The sequence below is a fragment of the Gymnodraco acuticeps genome, unplaced genomic scaffold (genome assembly GCF_902827175.1).
Source record: "Gymnodraco acuticeps unplaced genomic scaffold, fGymAcu1.1, whole genome shotgun sequence".
Classification (NCBI taxonomy): Eukaryota; Metazoa; Chordata; class Actinopteri; order Perciformes; family Bathydraconidae; genus Gymnodraco; species Gymnodraco acuticeps.
The window spans coordinates 290,101-316,125 of record NW_022989979.1 but is presented as its reverse complement, the minus strand read 5'-3'; the positions used below and the strand labels follow the sequence as shown (position 1 = coordinate 316,125).

At 42.9% G+C, this 26,025-nt stretch overlaps 1 protein-coding gene and 1 pseudogene across 1 annotated transcript; one reads left to right on the top strand and one right to left on the bottom strand.

Annotated features, from left to right (window-relative positions):
- Positions 1 to 3,259: 3,259 nt before the first annotated feature.
- On the top strand, positions 3,260 to 14,945 carry LOC117543380 (annotated as a pseudogene).
- On the bottom strand, positions 14,832 to 25,969 carry ptpn9b (protein tyrosine phosphatase non-receptor type 9b). The gene is given in 27 exon segments (XM_034211702.1): positions 14,832 to 17,312; positions 17,314 to 17,453; positions 18,193 to 18,400; positions 18,706 to 18,822; positions 18,824 to 18,875; positions 19,253 to 19,277; positions 19,280 to 19,314; positions 19,424 to 19,494; positions 19,936 to 20,032; positions 20,171 to 20,235; positions 20,237 to 20,314; positions 20,316 to 20,431; positions 20,490 to 20,925; positions 20,927 to 20,989; positions 20,991 to 21,017; positions 21,019 to 21,090; positions 21,092 to 21,118; positions 21,120 to 21,167; positions 21,270 to 21,381; positions 21,478 to 21,582; positions 21,741 to 21,865; positions 22,107 to 22,196; positions 22,775 to 22,800; positions 22,803 to 22,848; positions 22,850 to 22,882; positions 22,884 to 22,919; positions 25,937 to 25,969. Coding segments are annotated over 27 exon segments (2,358 nt in total). The 3' UTR covers positions 14,832 to 17,237.
- Between the last annotated feature and the right edge of the window lie 56 nt (positions 25,970 to 26,025).

The window sequence follows — 26,025 nt, the reverse complement described above, 5'->3', positions numbered from 1 at the left end:
CAGGACATAGGGTTGGCAGGACCCCCGGCAGAACAGTAGTCGGCGGGACCCCCAACGGGACAGGACACAGGGTTGGCAGGACCCCCGGCAGGAGAGTAGTCGGCGGGACCTCCAACGGCATAGGATATAGGGTTGGCAGGACCCCCGGCAGAAGAGTAGTCGGTGGGACCCCCAACGGGACAGGACATAGAGTTGGCAGGACCCCCAGCAGAACCTCCAACGGCACAGGACATAGGGTTGGCAGGACCCCCGGCAGAAGAGTAGACGGCGGGGCCTCCACGGCACAGGACACAGGGTTGGCAGGACCCCCAGCGGAATCTCCAACAGACCAGGACATTGGGTAGGGACTTGAGAGGGAACTCGAGAGGTGACTTGAGAGGGGACTTGAGAGGGGACTTGAGAGGGAACTCGAGAGGAGACTTGAGAGGGGACTCGAGAGGAGACTTGAGAGGGGACTTGAGAGGGAACTGGAGAGGAGACTTGAGAGGGAACTTGAGAGGGGACTTGAGAGGGGACTTGAGAGGGAACTGGAGAGGAGACTTGAGAGGGAACTTGGAGACGAGGAGCTGGAGTCGGCCGGTACGCCGACAGGCCTCGGGGAGCTGGCGTTGGCCGGTACGCCGACAGGACTCGGGAGCTGGCGTTGGCCGGTACGCCGACAGGACTCGGGAGCTGGCGTCAGCTGGAGAGCCAACAGAAGACGAGGTGCTGGAGTCGGCCGGTACGCCGACAGGACACGGGGAGCTGGCGTCGGCAGGAGAGCCAGTCCTGGAGCCGAAACTGGAGTTGGGACCATGGCTACTGGGGCCGGAGCCATGGCTGCTGGGGCCAGGACTGGGGCTGGGACTGGGGCTGGGACCATGGTTGTGTGGGGCCGGTTCTGTAGCAGGGACCATGGCTGCATGGGCCGGTTCTGGAGCCAGAACCATGGCTGTGGGGACCGGTTCTGGAGCCGGAACCATTGCTGCTGGGCCCGGTACTGGGGCCGGAACCATGGTTGGTGGGGCCGGAACCATGGCCGCTGGGGCCAGAACTGGGGCCGGAACCATGGTTGGTGGGGCCGGAACCATGGCCGCTGGGGCCAGAACTGGGACCGGAATCATGGCTCTTGGGGCTCGGACTGCTAGCCTGGACTTGCGACTCCTTCTCTTAGAAGCCGCCTGAAGGCTCCGTGGACCTCCAAAAGCCAGACGAGTTCCAGAAAACGACTCCTGGACAGGAGCAGGAACTGGGGCAGAAGCACTGGTTGACTCCAGACGGAACACACCGAGACGTTTGTAGTCAGCAGGCTGGAAATCACACACCCAGAGGAAGTTCAAAATTAGAAATAAGAATTTCACCAAGTCTGGTTTCTCCATAGCCAACCGGTGCGCCTCTACCAGAGCGGCCTCCTTCTGCAGAACCCTGGACGCTCCCTTCCACCAATCATAGCAGCAAGCCAAATCAAAGGAAACATGTTGTAGTTCCACCTCAAATGGATCATCTGCTGGGTCCATTTCTGGTTGGTTCGTACTGTCACGGTTGAGTGAAGGAAGCAGGACCCAAATGCAGATAACTCTGATAAACCTTTATTTCAAGGATAATGAAACTAACATAGACAAAACAGAACACTCACCGGTGAACTCAGTCACCAACAAAAGACGAACCAACACTGAACACAGGAAGAGACAAGACTAAATACAGGGAGGGGTAATCACGAGACGAGAAACAGCCGGGCAGGGGAGGACAACAGGTGAACACAATCAGACAACTAGACACACCAGGGAAACTAACGACGGGAGGAAAAAACACAGGGAAAAGGACCAGACAATAACCCAGGAGGAAAACATGACAGCAAACACCCAAACATACAAAACTACAAACGTGACATAACATGATAATCGTGACAGCTGTATTGTCTCTCTCTGTCTCTTTCTTTATGCCTCTGTCTTTGTCTGTCTCTCTGTTTGGCCCCGGGCCCTTTGGCCTGAGACACAGGAGGACACAGATGTCCTGCAACACACCTTTATACCATAAACTTACAAACAAGTTGTGCATCTAAATCCACTTGCTTTTATTTTTTTATTCTCCCCCTTTCTGGCAGACAGCCTGATCTAAGACGCTGGTCCCCTGCTGTGAATAACCAGCAGTCACTGGGCTATGACACGAGCATTCTCAAAAGTCTTTCAGGGAATACTGTGAACTCTGTCCAAGACGGGAGCCAAATTCAGTTTTCCACTGTGACAGCTTAATAGCTGCCATGTCTGATTATATACACACACACACACACACACACACACACACACACACACACACACACACACACACACACACACACACACACACACACACACACACACACACACACACACACACACACACACACACACTGCGAGCATTGAGACACAGTAACTCTTTAACAAACAATGACTGTACAATCATAGACTTACATGCGTACAGGTTACTACAATATTCTCTAAAGATATATCATATTTTGCAGATGTTGGTGCAATTACATTTGGATTTAGCTATTGACATTGGATATCACACACTCACACACTCACACCACACACACACACACACACACACACACACACACACACACACACCACACACACACACACACACAGACACACACACACACACCCACACACACACACACACACCACACACACACACACACACACACACACACACACACACACACTTACTGTGGTATTTTATGTTACATTTTCCTCTCAGCAGTTGGAACGAAGAAAGAAAAAAGGGGCATATCTCTGAACAAGAAAAGGCTTTTACAGTGAAAACAAGAAGAAGGTCTATCCAGAGTGATGTGTTTCTAAAGCCTCATATTCTTGCATGACAATTTATGGGAAGAGATATTAAAGAGTTTTTGGCTTGAGGATACACTACAGGAGTCTGTCATCAAATCATAAACACTCATCATGAGCTGTCAAGACATTCTTACTGAGGTGCAAAATGAGTGTGATTTAAACTAGCAACAACTTCTTAAAACGTGCATACAATTTCCAAACACTTTCTCTCAACACTTCTCCTTACACCCCTCAAAACGCTGTCTTTTTTCCCTCCCACCTCTCAAGCCAACCCCAGCTCACAAACACACACACACACACACACACACACACACACACACACACACACACACACACGACACACACACAACACACACACACACACACACACACACCACACACACACACACAACACTCCCATTAAACATATGTCTGTGTGTGAGTGTTCCTCCTCCCTCAGTCTATCCATGGCTGGATTGTGGCAGCAGCTCCTGCCCCTACAGCAGGGTCGAGCTCTGCTTCTCCTTCCCTTCATCTGTCTTTTCTACCCGCCCTCGAATGCTATTCCCTGGGATTCCAAAGCCAGTCCACTCCCTCTGAAGGTAGGATATCCAGATGGCCATGGAAAAACTATAACCAATTATTATCAGCTCTAAAATGTTATGCAATGTTATGCTTTCTAATACTTTTGTAAGTGGAATATTGGCACAAAATATATTATTGTGAGATCCTTGTTTTCTTATTTATGAAGGACATTTTTTTACTTTACCCAATATAACTTAAGTTTATTTGAGGTTGTTTTGCTTATGCATACCACAGCTAAAATTATTTATCAGAATCAGGGGAATAACTGTATGACATGACATGCTTTATATTATCTATGTTTTTGTCACTAAGGATAACTAATCACTAACAGATCCAGTTTTTTCAGGGTTGTGAATAAAACAATAAAAACCAGAAGGACCAGATAGACATGACACGAAAAACAACATAAGAGTTAAACTAGTAAAATAGAGATTTGTACACGGGGAGGGGAGAGGGAGACCAACAAGGCTTCAACTCCAACCAAATGTTGGTCTGGACTGAGTGAGCTTAGGGATTTCCAAAAAGAGGGGTACTAAAGAAAATGGATAATGAAAATGAGAGAAAAATGTGCAATGTGATCCAGCGGAATTTATGATACTATTCCAACACATGCCAGTGATGGTGAAACCTTGGTAGAGGTGAGCTAGCATGCAGCGAGTCTGCAGATGAGTGGGCACATACAGTGTTTGTACCGGTGGCTTTTTGTGCACTAAAGTGTCTGAACATGTGTGTTGGCAGGGTGTTGAGGTGGTGAAGGGACATTTCTCCAGGACTTTCCTCCGTGTTGGCTACCATAAAATAACAGAGATTCCTGCAGGGGCATGCAACATCAGCATACAGGAGACAATAAAGAGCCGAAACTACCTGGGTACACACACCACACACACACACACACACACACACGCACGCACGCACACACACACACACACACACACACATACCATGTATACATCACTTCAGGGGACATTACATTGACTTACATGCATTTCCTGGAGACTTATCCTAACCTTAACCATAACCAACACATGCCTAACCCTAACCCTTACCCTTACCCTTAACCTTACCCTTAACCTTACCCTTAACCTTACCCTTACCCTAAACCTAACCAAGTCTTCACCCTAAAATTAATGATTCCCCTCATGGGGACCTCCCATTTTGTCCCCATAAGGGAGGCGAGTCCCCACACGTGACTGTGTAAACAGATTTAGGTCCCCACAAGTATAGTAATGCTAGGCCACACACATACACACACACTCACACACACACACACACACACACACACACACACACACACACCACACACACACACACACACATGGAATACATCTTTTTGATGACAAAGTGTAGGATGAATATGGCGTTTTCCTCCAGCTCTGCAGACACAAAGTGGTGTCTCCATCATCAACGGCAACTGGGTGATTGACAGGCCGGGGATCTTCACCGTTGTAGGAACTGGAGCTGACGTACAAACGGCCAAATGAAATCCGCTCTCGCAATGGAGAGTCCATTACTTCACCCGGGCCACTGTCTGAAGACCTGCATGTTTATTTGAGACACAAACTAAAACACACCATGAGAGCTGCCCGTCATTCAAATGCACTAACCAAACACAAAACTACTTGTACTACAATGCTGTACAATACATCATCATCACTTTCTCTTTCACACAGTTAATCTACCAGCAACCAGGTCCGAGAGTATACTATGAATACATTGTGCCATTACAAAGCACAACCCCCACTCCGTGAGCAGACCACACCTGCTACTATTCTGCCCCTTGGGTGAGTGCACACACTAACACACACTTAAAACCATATTGGAGTGAGCCTAAATAACAACAGTGTCCAATTCCACATATATATATATATATATATATATATATATAATATTCTGGGTTGCCCTCAGGGAGCAGTAACACAGAACAGATTTGTTTCTGCATGAACAGGGTCAGAGTGTGTGGTTGTTTAGTTCAAATTCAGGGGGTAACGCCGATATGTATCATTTTCCGCAAAATTGTCTTTGTATTTGATTAGGATTTAGATGACATTTGAAACAGGCAGGCAGACCAAACGTGTGGTCTGGCACAGAGCTCTTTACCGCACACTGAGATATGAATCAATTACTTGAGCTGCCTGATTTCATTTCAATAACTAATATTAAACCTTCATTAAATACTGTATATTTTAGATGTTGCTTAATTTAATGTATGCCTTTTGATGCTGATTATAAATATTGATTAAGTACAAGAGTTCTCAAAAAACAACAACCTATGCTTTAAGCCCCCTGTTTATACTGTTGCTGATTAGACCTCTATTCTGGCTGATGCTGGACTAATGCTCGGAATTACAAGATCTCACCAGACTCCATGGCTATGTCTAAAATTGCTCCCTACAGTATGCACTTAATCTAATTATAAGAGCGATAACGGAAGTAACTTTACCCAACCAAAACAGTGTACCAATGCAAACAGCAGTGTTGTGAGGGAGATGTCAATCAATCAACCCACACTTGCATGCACAGCACAGACCTGAGAGAAGAAGCTCTAATTTGGCAAAATTATTGCAATCCTCTGTGTTGGATATCATGGATAAACTGGGTCTTTTAACAATATGATATTTCATTTAAGATATCATATCCTATTCTATCTATTCAACTTCTTAAAACGTTTTGTTGACCTTTCGTCCATTACTTGCCTGTCAAATTAGGGCTTCAACCTCAAACTGTTTCTACTCTTGTAGCTGAGACAGTGGGCCCAACCCAACCAGGGGAGAAGGAGCACCAAGGTGAGGTCACTAACAATGACATCATCAAAGAGGAAACCCCATCCTAACCAGATTCCCCCTGAGCCCAGCGTGAAACCCCAACCCACCTACACCTGGACAAACAGTGGGCGGACGGAGTGCAGCACTACCTGTGGGACTGGTGAGGAAACACAACGTATTTCAAAGAAAGGGCGACCACACATTTAAATAAAACTTTCCAAATGTCCTATCTCTCTTTTGTGAATGATACTCATGTTCTATGGAACATTCTTCTTTTGATAATAAGATGTTAGAATATCAAATATGACAGACTTACAGTTAATGACAGCTTAAACTATTAACAGTACCTGTTAATGGCTGAGATTGCTCACAAACTACATACTTTGTATCATTATTTCTAATGGAAATGACCTAATTCTGGCAAAATGTGTACACATTCACTTGCTTAGTCTTTTTTTCTGTGTGTGCGTGTGTGTGTGTGTATGTGTGTGTGTGTGTGTGTGTGTGTGTGTGTGTGTGTGTGTGTGTGTTTGTTTGCGCAGGCAGGCGTCAGGTACTCTGGGAGTGTGTTGAGAAAGATTCCCAGACGACTGTTCCTGCTGACCTCTGTGACCCTGCGCTTGAACCAAAAAACAAGGGAGAAGAGTGCAACATGCAGTCCTGTCCTGCATAGTGAGCTACACACACACACACACACACAACACACACACACACACACACACACACACACACACACACACACACCACACACACACACACACACACCACACACAGCCACACACACACACACACACACACACACACACACCACACACACACACATTCAAGTCATGAGTCAGTTACTCGTCAGAGTCAATCAACACTGACTCTCTTTGGTGTGGCTTTGGTTTTCATGTCTTGGTAACTCACAACAGATCTGCTGTGCTACCATCTAGCAGGGTGTAAGTGTATGTAAGCTGTGAGTCTGAATAATTTCTTTCGTTGGGAAAAAGCAGCAGAGGATTGCAGAAATTAAACGTTAGAAGTGAAAAAGGACGAGGAGAACATCTATCCTAGTGCAACACATCCTCACTCCCAGGTCGGCCTATGTTGACGTTATGTCAAGTCCCCTGTCGGCTTTTTCCACGCAGGGGGGGGCCTAGCGTCCATTTTCAACGCAAGGGGGGGGGGCCCTTAGCGTCAATTTTTCAGCTTTCCGGATGTCCATTATGCTTCTATGGACGCTCATTGGAAGCACGGCATTCGTTTGTGTCGGCTGCTCCTTAAAGGCAATGTGAGCGTCCATTCTCATTGGATAACGGAGAATTGTACACCCGGAAGTAAGTATTCCCCTTACTGTCGATTGATTTTACAGTGATATCTGCACTACTCATCGACTAAAAAAACACCAGATTATCCTTGTTAATTTACACAACATTGATTGGTTTAAATTGTGTGCAATGCTTTTGTATTTTTCCCCTTCGATTCGGAGAAACAAATGTGTTTTCGGAGTAAGGATGCAGAAGACACTACACTACCCAGAATCCCCAGCTATCGTTTGGACTACACCATGTGCTCTGTTTGACGTCACGTGATCTTCACATTTCTCCCTGCAGAAAAAAAAAACATGGCCGAACTTCGTTTTATTCTCGATGGAAAATGCCTATTTTAAAGTTAGTTTGGCCATTAAAATGCGTTTTGATGTCATTTGATGCGAGAAATATGAGTTGTTAATTTCAGATTATGTGTGTGCAGTGGATGTACATGATCTTTAGTTTGCTAGTTATTACGAAGATTACTTCAGGAAATTGCGTCCATAACGTTTTCATTGTTACCAAGGTGGTTTGCTAGGGACGCTGCTATCGATATTATTTCTGTTATGTTGTGTAACTGTTTAATGGTGTTATCTTTATGCTACCCCCTTCCCCGTCAATGTATAGTGTTGGTCCACAGCGCAAAACATATTAGTTTAACAAAATCCGCATCTAAAGATAGCCTACGTTATTTTCCCCTGTGCAATTCCAGTCTCACATCATCACAGCACATCGTCATTAACAAATAACGGAAACAGACCGAAAACATTTTTTTTTAAATACAATAATACTTTATTCCGAGTGTGCTTGCTTTTCTCTTTGGAAGTCATCACATAACGGCATTGTAATACACGGTTCGGCTGCATTAAATATTACATATCTGCCGTAGTTCTGTATTTATAGAGCCCTGATGAGAAGACTTCTAGACAAACATGAGGAACTGAAGAACGTGACGTGGATCATAAATATATCAGCCAGTAAACAACATCTTACATTTCTTTTCACACAATACGTCTCCTTGCAGTATCAACACTAATTCGGCTGACTTTGATATTTGATCCAATTGGTAGATAGGCTGTATTTACACCATAAAGGTGCACAGGCTGATATAAAGGGACACCTAGTGGTTTAAAGCATGTTATTGAATTTCATTATTTTTATTATTAGATATTAATAGGATCCCTATAAAGTATATTAATTACTCGTTATTCTCTACTAATAGTTAATTAAAGACTGTATATAATGACTATTTTGCACATCCCTTTCAAGATTTCAAGATTTTCTAAGGTTTATTGACATATCATATAGGCCTACACAACTATGGTGTAGTTATAAATTGAATGAAAAAACTTGGGTCGCAGGTTTATCAATAGTGCATTACAAGACATCTATCAATATTTGTGCATACCTCCAGCAATGTTAACTATGTTGAAGCACTTATTTTAACTGATATTATACATCATGTATTATACTCTTATAAGATGTATGTAGATATTTCATCTCCGACCTTGTCAGGTATTGAACAATCAATAAATAAAGAACACAGAATTGTTGAATATAAAACACAGAATTTGTGTGATTATACTAAATGATTTACAAATAAACACCACTGCATTTTAACTGTTACACATGCTGATGTAACGCAAATGTTCCAACTTGAGATCAATAAAGTATATCTTATCTTAAGCTGATCGATGGCTACTGCCATATTTGAAAAATGTGCCTCTGAACCTTAACAAGTGCATATTTCAGGCTTATCAATTAATGTAATGTAATGTTATCAATTAACAACAGGGGTCACAAACATAAGACCAGCTGTTAAATAAAGCTCTTCTGACCTTAGCTGGCATGTGTGTATATATATTAATGCTGCCCATTATGGGCACAAGCAATTTTCACCCATTTATTAATTATATGTTATTAAATGTGAGTGTTTCCTATCCCCTAAACCTCCAGGGATGTACACAGTTTAATACTGGCAACTTCTTATTATGGGAAATACGAAAACGTATTTTAAAACTACAACTCCCAGTAGAGACGTGCCATAGATACAGAACATGTTGCGAAACAGAATAGCCAGCATTTGTAGTTCTGGGGACAGGGTGGGGGAGGGGGGGACGCGGTGGACCGGTTCAATCCAGTTTGGACAGTCTGCCGTGATTCCATCCCATTTCAAGTGCTGTTCGAGAATCGGCGTAACCCTCGGAGCACACTCTCCAATCACAGAGCTTGAGGACTATCACGGGGTTGTCAAACAGAGCACATGGTGTAGTCCAAACGATAGCTGGGGGATTCTGGGGTAGTGTAGTGTCTTCTGCCATCCTTTACTCCGAAAAAAACATTTGTTTCTCCGAATCGAAGGGGAAAAATACAAAAGCATTGCACACAATTTAAACCAATCAATGTTGTGTAATTAACAAGGATAATCTGGTGTTTTTAGTCGATGAGTAGTGCAGATATCACTGTAAAATCAATCGACAGTAAGGGGAATACTTACTTCCGGGTGTACAATTCTCCGTTATCCAATGAGAATGGACGCTCACATTGCCTTTAAGGGCAGCCGACACAAACGAATGCCGTGCTTCCATGAGCGTCCATAGAAGCATATGGACATCCCGGAAAGCTGAAAAATGGACGCTAAGGGCCCCCCCTTTGCGTTGAAAATGGACGCTAAGGCCCCCCCCTTGCGTTGGAAAAAGCCGACAGGGGACTTGACATAACGTCAACATAGGCCGATCTGGGAGTGAGGATGTGTTGCCTAGTGCATCACAAATTGGCTTTATTTGCTTTTGTTCAATTATGATCTCCTTTGAGGAGACTAGGTTGATCAAATTAAGGACATTGAGCTGGGACTTGAAGAAGATCATGCTAAATGTAAGTCTCTGTGTGTAACAACATATTTTGTGACGGACTGCAAACTGCTCTTGATTTTCTCCCACTCATCCTTTGTTTTTGCTGCAGCTTTGACATGGGGGAGTGGTCAGAGTGCAGCAGGAGGTGTGGGCCTGGCACTCAGCACCGCCAGGTCATCTGTCTCCAGGTCACTCATGTTCACGCCAATGGGACGGAGACATCGGTTACAGTGGCACAGGAGCTGTGTGGGACGTCTGATAGGCCGGTGACCAAGTCTACATGCCAGCTGAAGATTTGCAGCCAGTGGGAGATTACGATCTGAGTGGAGCTCGGTGAGAACAATACCTATGTAACAATAACAATACATATTTCATATTATAATATGATTTGTACATTATATCTGAATCTGCACAGTAACATACAAATGTAATGGTGAAGAGCAATAAAGTACACTTCTGGAAATATAGTGGAGTACAGACTAGTTATAAAGTTGTTTTAAAATGGTAATACTGAGTAAGAATATTCAAAATTCAGTGCAGATATGGCAATGAAAAACTTACGTCACAGGCTCCTCCAACAGTGCAACATGAATATATATATATATAGGAAATGGAACAATAAAAACAGATAAGAAGTCCTTCCAAACTGAATGGACTAAATTCTTTGGTCCTAGGGAATTCTAAAATGTCTATACCCCCAAAAAAGCTAAACAATATGTGAGCTAGTGGCATGTCTACAGTCATTAAACAGGCATTTAAAAAGACACGCTATTTAGCATTCTGATAATGAAACATCTACCCCTTTCTCTCTTCCACCTTCTGTCCCCCAGTGTTCAGTGCCATGTGGAGTGGGCCAGCGCAGCAGGGAGGTGGTGTGCGTGAGCAACCAGGGTGAGGTGGAGGAGGATGAAGAGTGCAACATGAACCTAAGACCAGACACTCTGCAGAACTGTGACATGGGAGTCTGTGCACGCAGCTGGTTCACCTCCCTCTGGAGCCAACGGGTAACAGAAACAAGTTAGATAGTGTAATATACTCCATTCGTGTGTGTGTCTGTGTGTGTGTGTGTGTGTGTGTGTGTGTGTGTGTGTGTGTGTGTGTGTGTGGTGTGTGTGTGTGTGTGTGTGTGTGTGTGTGTGTGTGTGTGTGTGTGTGTGTGTGTGGGAGGAGGAGGATGGGACACAACAGGGAATAAGGGAAAGAAGGTAAGAACTAAGTTACTTCAATTAAAAGTTTATGTGAGTGGAATGTTTTTTCAGTGTTCAACAGAGTGTGGACAAGGCAATCAAACACGGACCACTGTGTGTCTGATGGATCATGTGACTGATCTGCCATTGGACAGCTGCGAGGGGGAACGCCCAGCAGAATTGAAATCATGTGACTCAGGCCCCTGCAAGAACAGCCTGGAGTGGTACACCGGACCCTGGGGTCAGGTAATTGACATGAACACAGACACATACAGCTGAAAACATAACACATTTGAACCTTTACCTTTTGTGTTGAACTTTTGCTCTTGTTTGTGTGTGTGTGTGTGTGTGTGTGTGTGTGTGTGTGTGTGTGTGTGGTGTGTGTGTGTGTGTTGTGTTTGTGTGTGTGGTGTGTGTGTGTGTGTGTGTGTGTGTGTGTGATGTGAAGTGTTCTGCAGAGTGCGGGAATGGCACACAGTCCCGGAGTGTGGCTTGTATTTTCAACGACGATGGTCGTATGGAGGTTGTGGACCAGTTCAAATGTTCCAGTCTCACTCAGCCAATCACAGCTCAGCCCTGCAGACTGAAGCCATGCGGTGTCCAGTGGTACGTCACAGAGTGGAGCGTGGTAAGTGTCTCAAAGTCTTCCCTTCTTCCACTATGCAAGACATGCCCCTCATGTGGTATCAGTCAGAGCCATAGTCAATAGTTGGGACACTTGGTTGTGTCAATTAAACATTAAATGTTCAAACAACATTTGTGATCAGATACAATCACCATCAAGTCCTTTAAGTATTATTCAAAAGGTCTTGACCTTAACAGTTTCAGAGGGTATATATATTTTTATAAAGTCTTTATAGTGTTCAAAACTGTCTGTTTATTATCTAGAGTCACAAGGACAGACAGTACGCTGATGGGATTTATGAATGTCATCTTTAAAGGGGACATACTGTATCACCAGAAACTCACTTTTTCAGTACTGGTGCATGTACTGTAAATGTTGGTATCTGTAGTGCCTACCAACCCATAAACATAAAAATAGTAAATTCCATAGGTTTTTTGTGAGCTGCCTTATTGAAAACACAAGGGATTCAACAAGCCATTCAGATGTGGCTTCCTTCTTTTGTCACATTCAGTTTAATAAGAACCAATTTTGCAATTTTTCTCAAATATATTTGCATGGCCAGATACCACAACTTCTTTAGAATTAGTTCAAAAGGTGATGGATTTAGTTGTGACGACTAAGTGGTGTCCATATTTAGGACTCCAATAAAATGATGTATACTGTACTGTATGTACGACTCTTCCTCTCTGTCTTGACTCTCTTTCTAACACCTCAGTGTTCACGCTCCTGCAACACGGGCTACCGTGTGCGTGACGTGCACTGTCTTGCCGACAACATTTCCCCAAGCGACCGCTGTGACCCGACTTTGACCCCAGAAAGCCGAGAATGAGTGCAACAAACATCCCTGTGTAGCTGAGATAAGTGAGTCTGTCAGCCAGTGTATGTACTACCCTCCTGTGCCCACTGTCAGTGCAGCTGGGTCAGAGTGCACAGGGTCAGAGAGGACCTGTTTGGAGTGAGATTTCTCTGTGATGCTGTCAATGTTGATAATGTTACCATGAAGATGTTCATATGGAGGAAGAATTGAGCGGTTGAAAAAAAACATGGCGATAAAAAAGGGTTTAGAATTACTTTGACTCCACTTTGAGGGCTTAGGAACTGCCTTGAGACTCGTATTGTAGAGCAGGGGTGTCCAAACTACGACCTGGGGGCCAAATGCGGCCCGCGGACCATTTTGAATCGGCCCTCAGCTAATTCAAAAGTATAATGAAATATGGCCCACAAATGAAACTTGTACTTGTCTTATATTGTACTTCTTAACTATACATGTACAAATATATTACACAGTAGTATTCATGTGTTAATAAGACCACTTTTCAAATAAATTCAGTCAATTCAAGTTGGAAACATTTTCTAACATATCTTAGTTGATAAGAAAAAAGCCCAATGACTTGTTTACATAACAAGCTTGAAATACACCCTTCCAATTTGTCCTTATTATAATTAATCTGAGGCTTCTGCTTTAAGGGATCCAGCCACCACTCACCAGCATAATATACCTACATTTGATTGATTTTGCTAACTTATACCTTAACTTATGAGGCGATATACCTCTAGTTAGTGGCCCAGCCCTTCGTATATTTTCCTGTACGTGGCCGTCGGTGAAAAAGGTTTGGACACCCCTGTTGTAGAGGATACAACTGAATGGAAGAAGGACATTTGCACTAACTTGTGCCTCCTTCCCTTTAACAGATCCATCCTGCAGCGACCAGTATCATAACTGTGTGGTGGTGGTCCAGGCTCGTCTCTGTGTGTACCCTTACTACAGAAGTGTCTGCTGCGCCTCCTGCTCCCGTTCCAACAAAACATACCCCAACTCATTTCAGAGGAACCACATCCGCAGATGATGCTGCGACTGAGTCTGTTTCATCATCACACCAAACCACATGAAGAATAATATCAATTTACAGACACACACACACAAAATGTAGTTTTAGAGTGTTTTCATTCTCAGTGTAACTTTGAACTGGTAAAATATAAGAACTTGTATATTTATTCTTAAAAAAGGGTGTTTTTTTACTTAGCTGTTGTTTGTTATGATGATGAAACTTGATGGAAGGATGAAGCATGAGCCATGGAAGATCCCATCACATGATGGAGATGATCTGAATCACAAACCACATTTTTCAAATGTGTTTACTTTGCGAGAAGTGGCATTCTAATCATTCATATTGGCTTTTTAAATATCCTTTTTGTTATGTTTCCTGTATAAGTGATGGGGGACAAAATCCTCAATTTCCAGAAAAACAGTTGGATAGAATTAAAATTTAAAAAACGATGACATCTGACGCAAAAATTAAACTTGCTGGACTAAAAGAAGCTTTTGAATATTTCTATTCTAAGACAAGCAATGTCAAATTTTACACCGAGTACAAAAGTCCTGTTTTTAATGAGATATGTAAGGAAACAATGCAGTGAAATAACTACATTTATATACTTTAAACTATATAAATGTTTACTTTTTATATACAAAAACGTAATTTATTAAGCAACTAGTAATTTATGGCCAGAAAACATCGTATAGAGTAAAATGTACTTCCTAAACCTATATCTATAGGCCTAAAGCTGGCTGCTTTTATAATTGGGGTGAGGAAAACTGAGAAATGCTTTTTTAAAACAGGCAACATTGAATGGAAAGTGAAGATTTTATGGGGAAATATTCACTGAAAGCATGGTGTATTTTATGTATGCACAACTCTATCCAGTGGGAAATAGATCACATAAACCTTGTACTCATTCAAGATAGTAATACCGTTGCTTTAATGGGACAGCCGGGCTGACATGTAAAAGGCCATAATTCACGAGAACTTAAAGCACATAAGAAAACATTAAATGAACACCGATGACAAACGCATGTGGCATTCTGTTTCTCATACAACTAATTATTGTAGCATTGGGGCCAGTCTTTTACACACACAATCTCCCATTTTGTATCTTCAAATCTTTAGTAATGTTCCCGAGGTGCTCCAGTCTTTGTGTCCGTGGATGCAAGGCTGCATTGGTAGGTCCATGCTTGTTTGCACTTGTTGCTGTGTGATAGGAAAGATTGTTTAGGGTGAGCCTGGGCCTTTGGTATTGAGGGATGCAGGGTCCACATTCACCAACAATATCACCGTCTGTCTGACTTAATTGCTCGGACTCCATTATCCAGAAAACATTCAAGGCTCGCTTTCCATGCTGATAAACCTTTACCCTTTATAAATATATTTTTGTACTCATAGACACCAGGCTGGACTTCTGTGAACAAAAATGGCAGCTGCTTGTATTTTTTTTGCTCTTTTTGTTGTCTTGGTAGCTCTCTTTTGTCTTGTCCTTGGCATTGGGTACCAGACGAAAAAGAAGTTAATTGTTATTGAGTTTAACAATAAGAAACATACTTGTTAGCTTCCCCTGACCCCCCCCCCCCCTCTATTTCCTAGAATTGAACAATCACCATTTATACAAGTCAGTTCTGAAAATACAATGGCAAGTGAAACTTTCCACCAAAATCTCATTGTGAAAACAAAAAATATATATTTCACTCCCCATCTGATTTGTTCAGCTTATCAAATGCTTTAACTACTCTGTTTTCTTTGTAGCCTCGTACCAACATTCACTGATTTCAATATTGTAGAAGTTTTACAAAGACATAAATATAGTAGGATACAATACAGTAAAAAATACAAAATAAAGTTGATATACTTTTTTTTCTTAAATGATAATTTACCAGAGGCAAACCCCAAAATGGAACTTTGACACTAGGCAAAAACACTAGAATTACCCCCTGAGGTCAAATGATAAGAGAATAGCCATGTCTCAAACCAGAGCTTAGTCCCAGGTTACTCACTACTCTCCCGTTATTCACAAGTAGTGCACTATGTACAGGACTATAGGCAAAATGTGGGTGTCCTGTCTGGAACATAGTCAACGTGTACTATTCAAGTGCAACTCGTTTGGGTGGTTATTACTATACTAGCGAGACATTAAGCCAAGGAAACTTGAAGGCACAATTATCTGAGGCAGAATATGCCCCGAGAATTAAAAACAACAGTTGTGGTATTAACGGAGTAAGATTTAAAAAGGGAAAGAACAAAAGGGGAAATTAAAGTTTACAGTTTCAGATATGGTTTCGATCTGAGAATGACGAGGCAGTGAATCAAGTTAAGGCCAAATTACTTAAGAGACCGTCCAATCAGAACGCTCCAACAGTAAAGATGATGTAAGACCTGATAAATCCCACAGATTGGCAATAGATATCATTTTTGATAACAGAACTCTTTTCTGTATTTTGTCATAGCCTGGCTCGCTACATAGATATTTCTTCTGATGGTTAAGTCAATTTGTATTAAACAAGGCTTTTTTTGCTCTTCTTTTAGAGGTTGTTATTATGCACAATAATGTATAAATGTATGTTACAAGAATATACATGGGCTTCAGTCTATAATATCTCAGTAAGGAGTACATCCAAGCATTCAGGGTGAGGACTTTGGCTTTGAAAAGTTAGTCTACATTTGCACAAATATGAAACACAAGTAGAAAATGCACCATAGAAAAAAAAGGACATGAAAAAAAAAAGAAAAACCGGAAACGGACAAAATGGCTCACACACTGATCTACTGTCGCTTACGACCATTTGCTCACACAAGCATTTCCTCTGTCAACACAGAGTTGTTCAGGGTTGAAAAGGATGAAATAAAATAAAAAAAGGAACAAGACTGGGGTTTGGAGGGCTTCAAGGGAAAGATTTCAAGTTGTCATTCACTCATGTGCAAGTCAAATATAAAAAAAATGCTACAACTCGTACAACTCTCTTGTCAACAAGACAGGTTCAGGGCAGGCCAAGGTCCCCTCGCAGTTTGCTAAATAAAAGGGGCTCGGAAATTGGCAGGACAGCTTGCTTCATCGGTGACGCAATGCACGGTCCTCACTCCCTGCATGTTATATCTCCAGCTCTCCACCTCCCCCGTCATCAATTCATGCGAAGGAAAAGAGCAACTGTGGGAGTCTGAGTCTTTACATCGAGAGCCGAAACTAAAAATCCATCATCAGTCTTTTTTTAATTTTCTCGCTCTTCTCCTCTGGATCTTCATTCTTTCGTTCTATGATTTCGGCTTATGTTGGCTATCCCACTCGTTTTATTCTACGTGTGTCCCTCACTCGCTGTCAGTCCTCTAGGTCTGAGTCGGACCACTGCACTGGGCTCAGTTTCCATTGCCGCTGGGCATACTCGATGACTGCTGCTGTAGCAGAAGTAGTACTGGTCCCAGGTCTGGATGCTGAAAGCCCTCTGTGTGCGCATCCGTCGCACCGTCTGACGGATGTCCACCGAGCCGATGTCCTCCAGCCGGGACAGGCAGATGTCCAGTGTACAGAACGTGCCTGTCAGGGAGGGGAGATGGATAAAGAGACGATGAAAAGGTGAACAAAAACAAGTTACCAATTGCATACACATACTTGGCACGTTATAAAAAAGACAGAAAACCTAAAAACCATCTCTGTACAAAAAATGTACTGAGAGATGGTATTGAATTTTAGCAAAGATAAAATCATTTTTTTCACAAATGTAACACTTCTGGATCCCATTTTAGATGCTAAAGTACAAATACTTTGATATTTTCAAACTTTAGCTGTTTTGGTAAATGAAACAAATGTTTTTTAAACTAGACGTTTACAAAGAAAGTGTCCAGTATACTGAGGACTTATGTAGTAGTTAGAATTGAAAAATATCTTTGAAAACTCGTCTTACTAAATTGTTTTGTTTTACAGTTACACCAACACTGTAGGCCAACATAAAGCCACACATTACTCAAAAGGAACAATGTCTCAGCATAAACATATGGGTTTCATTGTTATCCTTGTTTGATGTTGCAAATGGAGCTGCTGTGATGCAAGAAAAATGTCAGACTTGATCTGACAATAAAGTATGACCGTATCGTAGATCAATTAAAGTGTACAAAAAAAAGTATGAAGAAGTATATTTATAATACTAGAAGTTCTGGTCTATGATTATAAAGATAAGACAATTCTGTTTCTAATCCCGGTTTGGAAAACTCAAGTGTCAAAGCAGCAACAGCAACGAGAGTGAAACACAGGATAGTGTTCACATCAAGCGCTTTACCTGTGCGGCCAATGCCGGCACTGCAGTGCACAACCACAGGGGGGCCCCCTGGAGGGCCCGTCCAGCTGGAGCCCAGGCTCTGGACCGCAGCCTCTCTCCTCCTCAGGACATGCTCACGGAAGTCCAACATGGCTGTAGCACATTTGGGGACCCCAAAGTCTGGCCAGCTGACATAGAGGTAGTGGCACACCTCCCGTCGCTCCCCAGACTGAAGAAAAGCCATAAAGGACCACAGAGAAAGACAGAAATATATCAGACAAATAGCATGTACAAGCCTGTAGGCCAGTATCCATGTCAAGTATGATTGTGAAATAAAATGAAACTGTAATATATACAATTTTTTTTAGGAGATTGCACTGACAGGAATTCCACGAACTAAATGCAGCTGTGTCATATCGAGTTATCTTTGATTAGATCTTTATATACATGTGAGGCTATGTAAGGACATTGTTTCCAATTAACATAATTAAGAGTCGATCTACTACAAGTACAAATGCTGTCAGCATGACGTACCTGTGTGTTGTAAAGTTCAAGATGAGAGAGTTTGAAGTCCTGAAACACCTGGACGTGTGTGCTCCTGACCAGGAAGTATCCGTGCTGCTCAGTCCTTCCATCCTCCCAGTAGGCCAGTACTGACACACTTAACACGCCCGCGCTCCACACCCTGAGACACAGTTACACATCTCTTTAGCTCATCATCAGCCCATCAGGATATACTGTTACTAGGACTACCAATTTGTATACAAAGTAAGGATGTAAGGAAGTAGGGAAATAGGGGAGTTTCACGATAGTATGTCTGTGATACTGTATCCATTTTTTATTAATAGTTTTCATGCAAAGGAACTCAGTTGTTGACTTTGTGGTTGATGTGATATATCTTGTTGCTTAGATATGGCAATATATTGAATAGTCACCCCTGTAGCATGAGCGTTTAGGGCATCGTATCCCCTGCTTTTTGACAATAAACAGCCCTAATAGCACACAGCTTTAGGCAAATCCTTTACACCACAATTTACTTCCAAACTAAGATGTAAAATAATTCTCACCTGGTGGTCATGACAATGATAGTACCATCTGTTCCCAGACATGCGCCAGAAGTCACCAAACGTTTTGGCAAAGGACCTGAAGGACACAAAATCTGTCAGGTCAGTGGTCCCCACTGAGGTCTGCGGGAGGACTGAGTTGCGTTGGAGCAAAACAAAAAGTGTAAATGGCCAGAGTAAGTGCTCACCGCTGAGTTGCGATGTAGGCGTTGGCCCTCTTGTACCCATCCATGAAACTGGCATTTATGTAGTCTGGTGTCTGAAAAAACACAGCAGAAACAGTGGTGAGGACTCCCTGCTGTGAGAATCTACGTGCCTCCTGTAGGAGCACATTTCATCTTTGGTTTATTTTAGGCCAGATAATTGCAGTTAATGGTTTAAACGGGTAGACTGGAGTCACATAAAAAAGTTATTATAATGACTATGAAACAGATTACGTTGCCAATACCAACATTTGTTCCAAAGCCATACCACCGATTTTTATTTGCGTTTTTTTACAACCAATTTAACTTCATAGTTTTGGTCATTATAACCATATATTCCGAAGGCCAAGGTGGCAAACAACGAGGCATATCAGCCTTCCAATCACACATAAAACATATGAAGACATCAAAAGAAATTGATCAAACTTTTGGTTCAATTTTTTGTATTTTTTAAAGCAAAGAGAGAGAGAGTTGAAAGTTAGTGAATAAATGATTACCTCATCTTCGTCATCACAGAGCTCGCAGAGTCGCACCCGTGACTGGTCCAGGCAGAGAACATCGCTGTACCTGTTCTTTATCTGATTTGCCAGTTTTCTGTTAAGGCAGAATACAATGTGAGGAATTAAATATTAAAATGTTATCTTTTATCTATTTTCCCATTGGTTGAGAGAGACAGAAGCACACAGAATAAAGACAAATGAGCCCAATGGATAAAATATTCTTATCTCTTACTTGGAGTAGTCAAAGGTGCCTGCTGGGGGCTCCTTTCGTATCTCCTCGTACTCCTGATAAATTCCCCTTCTTCTTCTTCCTCTTCACGTGTTCCACCAGATCGGGCACATTCATGCCTCCCTGCTCCGGCATGTGGACAGACATACTCCATGCAGCTGTCCTCCTCATCAGGACCCCACGATGAAGACAGAGGCAGGGGACTGGGAGGGAGGGCTGGTGGGGGGGGTCGAGGCAATGATTTCTGGGGCAAAGGGGCACGCCTTCCTCGTCCTCCCCATCCTCCCCATCATCCTCCTCCCCTTCCTCCCCATTCAATCATCCTCTTCCTCTTCCTCCTCCTCTTCCTCCTCCTCCTCTTCCTCCTCCTCCTCCTTAACATCGTTGTTCTGAGAGCTTTGGGCAGGGTCTGCTACCTGTCCATCCACTTCATCCCCATCATCTTTATGGGAAAGCGGTGTGTCGGGGGGCGTATCTGATTGGGGAGGGGCTTGGCGGCCACGACCATTAATGTTGGCGTTGGGGCTCGAGCCGCTGACCGCCATGTTGTCCCCGCTCACTGCGGAGCCGTTCCAGTGTTGGTGGTTCCCCTGCCGCCTGTTTGCAGCAGACTGAGGGCTCTGCTGGTTCTGCCCCTGGCCTTGAGTCCTGCCCTCCACCACTCCGCAGTGGTTGTGTGGGTTAGCATTAGTATCGTCGTAGCAGTTAGAGTTAGCCACGGCTAGCTCGGAACCTAGCTGTGTGTTTATGTGGGTGTGGGGACAGAGTAGCGCCTGCGCTTGTGTTGCTGCACTCTAAGCTGTAGGAGCGCAGCAGGCCTCCCCACACAGTCGTGGGAGTCCTGTTCTTGGTGTGTCACGCCTGATCTGCGTTGTGTGTGCGTTAACGCAGGACTGGATCCAAGCCACGTGGCTATACTGGGAACGTCCCACCCAGGTGTTCAGGGAGGGAGAGAGACGGGGATGTGACCGGCCAACTCATGAGCTTTCACTGTGCACACCTGGAGGATGGAGAAAGACCAAAACATTTAAAATGAACATCCAAACAACATATTCAATATGTTATACTGTGAGTCAAACTGAAAAAAGGTGCCATTACGTACCCTTTCTCTCAGCTTCTCGCGCACAAATAAGCGGAGGACTGCAAAAGGTGCGCGGAACCAAAGAGGTGATGATACAATGAAGACACACTTCAGACGAGCTGGAATGCCCCCTAATACAGAGGAGAGACAAAATGATGAAAGGTGTTTGACACAAGCACTTGAAGGCAGGCAGATTCGAGAACAACAGAGGGTGCTTCTTATAATTACCTTGAGCAAATTGAGGATTTTGACACAGAGCTCATAGTCAAAGTTGCCATAGCTGGAGTTGGTCATGTCGTAAATAAATATGAGGCCGTCTTTTTGAGTTTGTAAACTGGGAAGCAATGAACAAGATTTCCAGTTAAAACAGTGGAAGATGGTCAAAGAAGCTTTGCTATAAAAAATAAATATGATTTCATAAAATATAATAGAGAGTAACTTAGAATAAAGGCAGTACTCCAGTATAGCAGAACAATGAGGTAAGTGCATCACCTCTCTATGGCTTTGTCCAGCTGATAGATGATGGCCTGCAGCACCGCTCTGTGGGTGGTGACGTCTGGCCGATGGAGACGAGCAGTGAAGAGCGCTAGAGCGGCACCATTAGCATCACGGCCAGGCTGGTAGGATGCATTAACAGGTTATCACAAAAATCAATGGAAAATTCAATTTCGCATCTATTCTTAGATTTGCGAGACGTGCAGCTATGAATTCAGATTGCGACTGTATACAGTTCCAGACCATCTTTAACTCCATCTCCATTCATAAAGAGACACAAAAGATTTTTGAACACAAAGACAAAACTGTCCCTAAATGACCCGCATGTGCACCGTTTTCTGTGTATCATGAATTGTGACTCACCAGGACTGTAAATTTGCCACTCAGCAGCTCAGAGCGTAGGGGCTCCTCGTCAGGGTTGATATTGATGATGCCCTCTTTGATTCTTGTGTTCTTGGGGAGAGAATACGAGTGCCATTAGCTTGCAGCTAGAAAAGCATGTAAACAAACTGCAACAAAATACATCATCAATTTAAGCTTGTAAATAAATGTCCGTCAGACTTTTTGTTGGTGCATTGTTTCTGTAAGGTTCATGTCATTTTGATGGTAAAGAAACACTCAAAACATGCTTCCAACACAGTACAGAGGTAGTGATTGTTGTTGTGCACTCGATTGTTATGGGTGTTCGTGACGTTATTGTCTACCTCCTGTTTAATCTGGCACAGAAGGCCTTTGTGGTCTCACACATCATGACTTGCAGACATGTTACAGTGGAGAGCAGTGACATATCGTAGGGTGCCAGTAGAACAGCATAAAGAAATTGTAAACCCTGCATCATGATCATTTCTTTTTTACAAAAGGGTAGTTTAAAACACCACCAAATAAATCAGATGAAGTTGTTTTATTTCCAATCAGAATTACAATATTGAGAAAGTGAGGTCACAAAGCTTGCAATTTAATATCTTACCTGTAGCTGATGAAATAAATTAATACTGATTTCAGTTTTATCACCATTTAATGCAGTGCAATACCTTGTATGCTTGGAAGAGGTCGATGATCTGGAGACGTCAAACTTGCGGGCCATAAGAAACTTTACAGCTGTGGGGTTGGGACACGAGCCCAGCGCTGTGAGGCTGCTCGCCTGCTGCGCACCTCACCCAGGAACTCCTCCACAGCCTGGACACACAGAGAGAGAAGATGGGATTACATTCCATCATATTCTGTACAGACGGTTATATTGGGCTATAGAAAATGATGATGATTGATTGATTGATGGAAGGAAAAAAGATGAGGGTATTGTGGTCCTGAATTGGAATAACCAGAGGGGGGAGAAACTGTTAAATATAAGACAAAAATAGGGCACACAAACTGACATGACAAAGAAAAAGACACGAGTCTCTCAGCACACCCAGCTTTGAACGGCTTTTTCCCTGCCTAAGTACAAAAATGTGTGATACAGATGGCTTCAGGCAGGCTGTGGCCCCAGGAAGATTAATGTGAATGAGAGCACTCGAATGCCAGGACACAAGAGTCAGCTGATGTTCAACCGCAAAGGAGCGGAATCCAAATATGTAACCAGGCCAAGGACAATGCATGGTAACAACTAGGGCTGCACGATATATCGTGTTGTGACGATAATCGCGATATTCACATCGCAGGAAGTGCGATTTAAAAAAAAAATGTTTTCTTTATTTCTTTTCTTTTTAGGACGTGCGATATTAAGTAGGCAAATTAACTCAAACACGTCATGTTATAATTATTTTGCCTGCTTGCTACAAAGGAAACTCTCATGTCAGGGGTACTTGAGTGAGTGACATGCAGGCTCTGCATGCACAGCAAACCACCAATCACAATCAAATCTCCAAAGCAAACGGACCCGGTGATTAAAGGTAAAAACACTGAATAAAGTAGTTTCATGTGTTTCTCCAGGGCAGTTCGGCGCTGCTAACCGAGCTAGCTCAGCTTGTTGTTCTGATAACTTAAGATCCAGACGTCCGTGACTAAAATCTTTCATCCTTCCTTCACCAATTGTATAGCATTAAAGTTCAAGAAAGGATGGTTTGCGGACAAAAAAAACTGCCTTTTCTTCAATTCCTGTATTTTTTCATATCGCAATATATATCGCAGGGGAAGAAAATATCGCAATGTCCGTTTTTTCCAATATCGTGCAGCCCTAGTAACAACAGATTAACACATCAGCTATGTACCAAACTTGAATCTCCTTACTCATGGGACAAAGTGGATTCAATATGTATATCACCCTATGAACTGTTCGCCCCTAACCCTTATGCAATCTTGTCTTTTGACCCATTTCTTGATTAGATGGGAGGCAAACATAGAGAACTCTAAAAATACGGCAATAAAAAACACCCACCTTTAGGGCTACACAATAAACAAAAAATGAAGGCTTACCATAATTAAATGAACATGATGGAATTTGAGCTTGAAGTTAAAAATACCTCCATAACACATAGAAATCTCTCCTAAATATCGTGAGTGACTACAGTCCAGAGTAGAACAGTAGAGATTTGATAAATACTAATTGCAGGTCTTATTTTAATGCGAGGATTTGTTATTTAGCAGTAATGTAGCACACGATGAAAGTGTAAGCAAGTAGATAGATATCATTTTGGGTGAAAGGTTTTGCTATAATTGTAATCATAGTTTGCTATAGGAGATGCACTATGAATAAGGAATGGTCTTTGACGTACAAATGTGAAACAATAGCATGAATGTAGCACACCATAGAAGTGAAAGCAATGCTCTGTTTGATTAAATGTTGTGCCATAACATATTTTGTCCATAGAAATCAACAAATAATTGTGATAGATAGGGCCCTTGGGATCGGACCATGACAGAGAAGCAAGGGGTCAAATCAGACACATAAGGATATCATAGAGTAGTTTAGCTGCCGTTGACACAACTACAATTTGTAATTTACTATTCGTTATCATGTCATTATGCAACAATTAGTTTAAGTAATGTGATCCAAAGTGACTGTTCCTTACAAAAGTTGTAACATGCACAGTGCACCACCACTTTTCACCTGAATCAATGTGTCATTTGTATATGTAAATGACTCGGTGAGTAACTTTATGTTGCGTCCTTTGGATACAGCGTATATTCTACCATCAGTATCTCAGATAACATTTAGCACTAGGTAAGCTCTCTAGGCAACACGTCGTTGATTTCAGCTGGAGCGAGCTGAACTAGAAAAGGTTTTCAACACAGACTGCATGTGTCGTCAGGGCGGATAATGGCTGTATGTTACTGGCTCTTGGAAAGTGATGTTAGCAACCAGAAACACATCGTAATGTCTCAAGAGTCCTGTGACTTATCCTAGAGATCAGGTAACCATGGAAAGATCAAAGTAGTAGCTATGAAATCAAGCAGTCATCAGAATTGTTGCTTGACATTTAGTGTTTTCCATCAAAGTCAGAGGCCCGCCCCTTTTACTTAGAAGTGTTGGCAACAACAATGCTAGGAACCGGAGGATCACTTCTGTGAATTCTAGACCGTAAATCTGATAGGCAGGACACTGCGAGCTTGTTGGCTCATAGAAAACACTCGCGTAGTATAAGATCTTAAAGTGGGTCTTATCTGTGTCATGGTACATTATGACATTAAACATTTAAAGCAATGAGTGTTGAGTCAATATAAACCTTTACACTTGGTCCAACATTATTTTTAACGTCTAGCAAATAGCTGTCGGGAAATTCCAGCAAGTCAACAATAGCCATTAGCATTAGCCAGCAGCTAGGTTAACGTTACATGTGGCAGCAGGATGGCTAACGATACCGTTAAGACAAGAGAAGCCACATGTGTGGGGCAAACCATAGTCAACGACGTACCACTTGGTGACATTAGGCAATATGATCATATATATGTGTTCCATGGCAGAGCTGGTTATCAAGGGTGTGAGTAATCGACATAAATAGCCGGTTAAAACTGATCCCTACTACTACTAGCAAACGCATGCGTGCTAACACACATGCTAAACTGCTGTCAGTCACGACCGGAGTCAGTCGGGGAGGAGCGAACGGGCCAGGGCTGTTTACTGAAAACACCGTTAAACTGGGACAATCGCCTCGGCCAAAAAATCGCCGGTTGGGGAAGGCAACTAAGGGTGACATGTGTACACAACAAACATGGCAGGGATATGAGTACAACAAATCCGTAAATGAGACCCTTACCAGCTGCTCCTGAGTTGTCAGGGCTTCCGCCATCTTGAAGCCTCCGCAACGTCGCAGCGGGCGCGCCCACCAGCCGCTCGCTCACGCCC